The sequence below is a fragment of the Teleopsis dalmanni genome, unplaced genomic scaffold (genome assembly GCF_002237135.1).
Source record: "Teleopsis dalmanni isolate 2A unplaced genomic scaffold, ASM223713v2 unscaffolded_contig_1074, whole genome shotgun sequence".
NCBI lineage: Eukaryota > Metazoa > Arthropoda > Insecta > Diptera > Diopsidae > Teleopsis > Teleopsis dalmanni.
This window is the reverse complement of record NW_024032456.1, coordinates 2008-10323: the sequence shown is the minus strand read 5'-3', so window position 1 is coordinate 10323 and position 8316 is coordinate 2008. Positions and strand designations below refer to the sequence as shown.

The 8316-nt window shown below is 30.8% G+C and overlaps 1 protein-coding gene across 1 annotated transcript; it reads left to right on the top strand.

Moving 5' to 3' along the window:
* Positions 1-6905: 6905 nt before the first annotated feature.
* Positions 6906-7646, top strand: LOC119663892 (the record flags this gene model as incomplete). The annotated part of the gene is made up of 3 exons (XM_038073490.1): positions 6906-7043; positions 7153-7263; positions 7462-7646. Coding segments are annotated over 3 exons (434 nt in total), but the record flags the coding sequence as incomplete, so codon positions are not given.
* Between the last annotated feature and the right edge of the window lie 670 nt (positions 7647-8316).

Genomic DNA, 8316 nt, shown 5'->3' with positions numbered 1-8316 from the left:
TAAGTCAAAAATGCTTTTATTTAAAATATTGTTTGTTGTCTGTAACTTGATTGAATATCCATCAAAAAGTAGCTAATTAAGTCGAATAATACTTTAGTGCCTTGAGAGCTCACATGCTTTCCGTCGTTCCTTACATTTCTCATAAAACTGAAATCATCAATTAAGTTACCAACATTTAAATGACTTCTGAGTTGTAAATCCCTGACGTGCAACAAGACAAATTTTATACATTAATTTTATCTCATTACTGTACAGATATGTGGCAAGCCCCGCACACACACGCTCTCAGAGCAAAGTATCTGTGTTTGTTTGTAATTGTGTTAGTGTGTAGCGAATGAAATTGAAAAATTGCAATTTCAAATCACGTAAATAAGAATGACAGTAAAATTTGCTAAAGAAAAGCAACAACAGCAGCAACATTGCTAGCAATATACTTGACAGCAGCAACAAAGCGGAAAAGGTGCTTTGATTTCTACTTAATTTAAGTTGAAAGCACGCAGAACTTAAGCAAAAATGAAGAAAAGTTTTTTTCATCTGGCAGCTCCGCACACTAATAGTTGCCACATGAGGCTTTGTCTGGCACACATAAAAAACTTTTAATTTTTATATTTATAATGCGTTTTTCTTAAAGATTCTTTTTGCTTTTTCCATTTTTAATTTCTTCTTCTTACATTTTTAACTTCTGCTGCTGTTGCTATAGAAATTAAATGGCAATTGAGCAGCAACAGCAGCATAAAACTTTTTATCAATTCTCAGAATTACACAGATACTTCAGTTATGGATACACACATATATATTCGCACTCGTATGAAATGTTGAAGAAAATGAATGCTTCAAAAGTTGCTGGCAAATTGGTTGTGAAATATGCAACATAATAAAGATAGATATGCAAGACAGCATACCAAGCCAATATAGAATCTTTTAAAGGAACATATTATATGGGAAAGGATTTTTATTTATAGTCGTACTTTACAGTTTATTTACTTGTGTATTGAAAAAGGCATTTGCAAAAAGTAAAAAGTATTTCAAATTTATAATCATACATAATAATATTGTGAGTATCTTTTGCAATGCTAAAAAGTATTCAAGTTTTTTTACTTACTTTTATTGGATAAGTACACCACCACATATAGTATATTTTTGTTTAAGAAAGACATACAGAATAACTTCGATGACATTAATGTGATTTCCCATTTCATATACAAAATACCATTTGATTCAAGTACATGTAGGACTATGATATGGGGAACTTAAAAACACTAATAAGGTCATTATAAATTTAATAATATTAATCACTTGAATATGGTTGAATTTATAAGACTTGTTAAAGAATATACCATTTTAAGTACGCAAAACTGTGAACGTTTTTTATACAAGCAGTAGCTGATTTTTATTAAAATTCTTCTTAGTCCTAGCAGCAATATCATCACAAGAAACACTATAAAGTCAACTAATAATTTTAAAGTATAATAATATCCACTACTATGTTAGAACATATTACTTAAATTATAGTTCTGTGAATTTGTTTAATTCTAGCAAATAGTCTAGCTTGGATACTACTAATAAGGCTATTAAGACGACATTTTCAAAATTTTCTGTAACGTCGTACTGCAATAGTGATCCAACAATGAAGTCATTTCCCACACTATTAGAAAGTCAGATGGTAGCACAGTCATATATACACTTACAGAGAAATGAGGAGTGCTGAAAATCGCAGAATTGATAGAATCTGAATCAGTCGCCAACGACTGGGTTTATTTTAAAACACTAGGAAGTAAGAGCGATATTATACTGACACAAATAGCTAGGAATAATGTACAAATTTTTATGAAATTTCTACTTTGAGAATTTGCAGAAGAGATATGGTTAATAAAATAAGGTTTCTTAATAAATTTGTAACGTTTATTGTTGAAACCAGATGGTTGACAAGTACGAGTAATGAATAAGAATATGAGAGATATTCCCATAGTATCTGATTAAATCTCAGGTATAAATTGCTTAATCGTTGGGACTGCCATATTACTAATAATAACAAATTCTACTATAAACCATTCCCGACATTCTAATTTAGTGCGTGTAAGAGTGGTGGCTTTGTAGCATAAATAATATTTTACGACACAACTATTATAAATTTAAGTAAATTAGAGAAAAGATATAAAATCGCTTGCACTTAAATTATTTAGGACAATACCTTATTTAGATAGGCATTTTTAATAATTTTAATTATTTATACATAGAATATGATATTTCAGAACGTGGCAACATATTATGTTATAATACATGGTTCACATGATTGAAAGAAATAAAAACATATACTTAATTGAATGTCAGTATATGTGAATAGCGGTTTATAGCATGAATAGTGGTTTATAATATGAATAGTTCACGTACTAATTAGTTTATATAACCGATCGCTTACTGTAGTGAGGGCCCGAAAGAACATTTTTGTGGTACATATATTTTTGGGATTGACAAAGTTTCTTCGTTACATAGTATAGTAGGCAAATGTCAAAAGTTCAACAAAATAAGAGCAGTACTTAACACGTTCCTATGAAACGTCTCTACCGACCTTTGGTATACTACATTATATTACTATTTAATGCTGTCATACCATTGTTTTTAGTGCTGCTATTTAGCACTGTCGCTGTCGTTTAATTTAACGCATATCCTTGAGTTAAGGAGAGTATGAGTGTATGCATAGGTGGAGTGAAGTATTAATTTTAAAATTTAAGCAAAATAAATTAAAGTTTTCTTAATATTTGTAGTGTTTTCTACTAACTGTTTTTTATTATTATTTTTTTTATTGTAATATTTATAAATATTTAAATATTACTTTGTAATCAGATCATTTTTATTATTTCCGTGATTTACTTTAATAAAAGACATTGAGGATTAGTTATTTTTTGATGGTTACCCTGTTTTAAGAATATTTTTATATTATTTAAAGTTAATTTTTTTTGATTACAAAGACTCAGGTCATAATTCTGCCTTAATCCAATTACATTTGCATTACATGTTGATTTGGACCAAATTTATCAGCATTTTTTTTTAATACATTTTTTGCCAGAAGAAAATTGACATTTAATTTCTGATAAACACGCTCTTCATTAAGTCAACACTTCGATATGCTTCCTGAATTTATATGGAATTGCTTATGTTTTTATTCAAAGAATGTAGAAAGATTTATACACAAATACATACGAGTACGAGAAACGTTTCATTGAGCGAGTAAGCAAAACCGCAAGAAGTCAATGTATAAGTGCACATACATTTCCAATGCATACTCTCCTATACACAGCGAAACAAAGCAAAATAACTACACGCACGTATACGAAACATGATACAATGAGAGTGGCAGTAAAAAAGGCAAAAACAAAATAATAAACTGCAAAATAATTGAGAAGACGAAAACGAAATACAAGAAAATGAATGCCTTTGGGTGCTCTCTTGTTACTGCCTTGCATGCTAATTAACTGCGTTGGTGGTAATAATTTTCCAGCGACAATTCTGTAAAGCCGTATAACATTTTAAGCAGTGTAGCGGTAGCTAACAAGCAACAGCCAAACCAACTCTCAACCGTACCAATGCCAACCGATGTAACACGCAAACAACCCAAACAATTAATGCAATTTTTTCTTCTTATTACTCTTTTTCCTTCATTAAATATTTCTGTAAAAAATTTCTTGCACGACTAATTAAAACGACACTGGCATTGCTTGCTGCATGTGTCTTTATATGAACTTCTCTCAACAAAAGACAATACGACAATAATAATAATGAAAAATACAGTGGAACTAACAATAATAGGAAACGTTAGCGGGAAAGGGATGTGTTTATATGTTTCTTTTTACGTGCGAGTACAAGCAGTAACAAATCCAAAAACAAAATTACACAGAAAATAAAAATATATTGCATAAAAGAAAAACTCATTAGCTTTCAGTGAAACCAGCACTGTTATTGTTATTTTAACTTTTTTATCTTTGCTTTATTTTGATTAATTTAATTTGTATGTATGTGTATATTTTCTTTTGTACAATTGCTCTTCCTTGTGCTTGTTCCTATAACTTCATGTATGTGTAATAAGAAGTAAAATAGTGCAAAGTTGAAGTCATCTTGGCTTTGCTGTGGATTAAAGGGGTAGCAGCGGGAATTGCAGATAATACACACAAGCTAATATTGTGTGTGAAAAATTATATGGTTTATGTAAATAGAATTATTTAAGCGGTGTACTTTTGTGTGTTTAGTGCTTTTGTACCGTACGCAAAAAGTTACTCATACGACCTATAAACCAGCTGAAATTAATTCAATTAAATGTAGGAAGTATTAAAAAATAAAAGATATTATGTTCAGTGTGTGTGGTTTAATTATATTCAGAAGATTATAGACGAATAAATATAAAATCACAATTTTATAATTATATTAATTATTATAATATAATAATATAATTAAATAATTCGAATTTTTTAAAAATTGTTTGAAATTTAGTTATAATTTATAAATTCTCCAAGTTTTTCTTTTAATAGTATATTTAATAGAATAAAACAGAATAGGTATTTATTTAAGTGTGGATAAAAAATATTAATTTAAAAATATATGTTGAGCATAAATATGATATAATTTATTTTTTTTAAAAGTTTGGTTAGTTTTTTTATTTAAAATATTGTTCGAATAATATACCGACAGCAAGTGATAATACTCTAAATACTATAATGAAATATGGCAATACTATATTAGCATCAGATAAATCAAAATATGAACATTTAAATTCTAAGTAAACATCTTGATATAGTAGGAACTATGTAAAAAGTGGCTAAACACGAGAATAAGCCCTTTAATTTCCATATTTCCATTATATATCCGTGGTGCCATTTCACGTTTTGTTTGTGTTGAAATTTTGAAATGTACAAGGCAAAGTCGCCGGAATTTTGAATTGAAAAGAAAATGTTTCAGCGGAAATGCTGTGGTGCACAAAATTTCTTCTTCTTCTTCTGGTGTTTTTTGAATTCAGTTCTATGGCACATAAGCTCGCTCTAACCGCCGATATATAGAGAGACAAGCGAAAGGTTAACGAACCATCAGCGTCAGTTTAGAGTAAAGTCTAAAGGCGGGTGTTGGCTGAAAGAGAGTATTTCAATAGCAGGGCAGCGTAGATAAATCAAAAAAAAAACAAAAATTTTGAATAAGAAAAAAAAATTGTTGTCACGAACTAATGGCAGAAGACAGCTTAGAGCAGCAAAAAGCGCGTTGATTCTATGTAAATGGAAATTTGCAGTTCGTTGCGCATTTGAAGCCCTTCAGCGATTTTGGCTCTTTGGCAGGCAAATAATGACGGAAGGCGTATATCTCACAAAGTGAATGCGGTTTGTTGTCGACACATACATATATATAAACACACACACACACATACAAGCACAAAGTATAACTCAAAGTACCTCCTCCATAAAATTTAATGAAAAGTTCCGCTACCCGGTCATTTTTATTCAACAATCCATCTCCATATCGTTGAATTTAAATTATTATAAGGTACGAAGATTGTTTGATGTTTTCCTTAATCAAGGCATCTTTTGTTAGAAATTAACTTGAAGTGATTATTATGTATAGTAAGCATGATTTAATAAAATATATTATAAAATTTAATTCTGTTCAAGAATTTTTGAACGTGCTTAGTGTTTTCTGAACTAATGAACATATATAAGACACAGATATAGCTGGTCAACTCTAATTTCATTACAAGTTCTAGAACAATTGTGGAATAAATTTAATGTATATTTAAAACTTTTAAATATAAAGGTAATTCCCTCAAGAATATAATATCCTGGAATTAGGAATTTGGGGTAATTTGCGGTTCAGCCTTATTTTGGTTATTAAATAACCAAAAAAAAATAACGGGTTATTTATTTCTTAATGCTGAGAGAAAAGAACGTCGTCGTTCACAAAACTAAAATCAAATGCAAAAAGTATGGATCGTATTTATGTTTCAAAACGTATCGAAAAGTTAAGAAAACGTATAGAATATTTATCAGAGAAAAAAACTGAACAAAAATTCATTAAATTCAACAAAAAGTTTACAAAATAATTTCGTTTATTTAATAAACTAGAGGCTTCTAATACCTGCTAACTTCTCTCGCTAACCCCCGTTATACTACCTATTCATATTCAAGAATGTGTATGTGCTTTTAATATTCTCTAGAAGGGACATCAAATTTTGTTCCACTTTTAAAGTTGTTCAAAAAATTTGACGTCTCGTCTCGAGAATGTGAAAAACACATACATATTGCTGAATACGGAGAAGTATGTATGAATATAACGGAGATTGGCGAGTGAAGTTTGCATGGGGTAGAGTCCTCTACCCCATTTATTAAAAAGACGAAATTACTTGGCGTTTATTACATATAACTTATGTATTAAAGTTAATAATCTGTTAAATATTATTGACAACTAATTAACATAAACACATTAAGATAACTTTTTCTACATCCTAAGAAGAATATAAAACCTCTACTAAAGAAAACTATCCGTTAAATAAAATTGAAATAATTGGTGTTTTTAATATCTTAAGCAACTTCGTTTCAATGAAGCAATAAATCTTACTACATATCCCTCGTAAAATCGTAAATATTGAATACCTATTTCTCATCCCAGTCTATGTGGCTTTAGCCGAAATTACGTTTGTTGTTTGTGAAAGTTGCTTCAAGCTCTAACATTTAATTGGTGTCAATGAATATTTATTACAAGCGTCCTGGCGTTGATACGGCAAGGACCTTATCAGATATGCAAAGATTTGTCTAAGTTTGCAAATATATATCTACTCGATTTAAGCACAGTGTTTGCTTTTAAGGATATTGTACAAAAAAGTTAAATGAAAAAGGATTTCCATTCAGTTTCCATATAACGTCGCTGAACAGAGTTGCACAGAACTTACCGTTGTACCCATTTATATGTAGGCAGAGGATTGCCATCAGCCACACATTCAAAGGCAGCAGGACTAAATAGCGGCGCGGTAGTGAGACGATCCGGACCAGCTGAAATAATTTTCGGTGGATCTGTGAAATGTTGAGAAAATGTTTTCAAAGTAAATAAAGTTCAAATTGCACAATGGAAGCGCAAAATAAATCTATTTTCGATGCATTGCGCCTTTCAAAACAAACTCACATTTCACATCCAACTGCACAGAAAGTTGCTCCGATGTGCCAACAGAATTTTGTGCTTGGCAGGTGTACAAGCCTGCATCGCGACGTCCGACTGGGCGTAGCTGCAATGTTTCCTGGAAAATAAAATGAAATCAAAATAATTTACATTTCGTGAACAGAAATTACTGGTACGTTTTAGTGAAGTTATATTAGAAAGAGGCTGAGGTTGGTGTTTTTGACTAGAGCAGTGGTGGGTGGTGTCTATGGAATTGGGCGAGGATAATGCTAAAAGTTGGCACTAATGCATTGTAAATCATAAAATTCTGTTTTACCTGTAAACTGGCAATTTCCGAACGTCCTGCACGTCGCCATACGATGCTCGCTGGCGGATTGGCATCTGCAACACAACGCAGTATAAGCGCATCTTTATCTTCCTCCAGGTCGATTTCCGGCGAGCCAATTAAACGTATAGTTGGTGCATCTATAGGAGTAACCAGAACAACAACAACATTGTGAAATCGTGAAATCGTGACAGCCAGCAGTATTAAATCAAAATAAAATAAAGTAAACGATGTGAAATGAAATAAAGGCATTTACATTTAATTTAAATGATGCAAAAACGTTGGATTACTTTTGACTTTAAGCTTAATTAAATCTACTCTGAGCAGGATTGATATAGCACAGCACACAAGGAACACGTAAAAAATATATAAAAATTTGTATCTGTAGTATCTTGAGGGAAATACCGAATGGCGCTGCTGTTGGAAGTGATTATGATAAAAATCTGAATTACGTTGATAAGAAATTAAACTAATTGAATTTGCGGAAAATTGAAAATATACAAATTGCATTAGTTCACAGCTAAAAGCCGAAAGGAAGAGGAAAAAATTAAAACTTTCCCGAGAAATAAAAATATTTATTTATTCGCTCTATGAAGATTTTTTTATAGAAGCAGTAAAAAGGAAAAGGCCTATATTTAAGGCTGTTTTTAGTTGCACGTGCTTCATTTTTCACTCATTTTTAATTCGATGTTGATTTGGGTTTGCTTTACAAATATTTCTTGATGGGATTAAAATGTTTCTCTATTCTGTCAGAAAATATTTCGATTGAAATGTTGTGCAGCAATGCAAACTTATGTAGCTTGAACCTCTTGATTAATTTAAACTTTGGCAAGCATTAGCTTAGA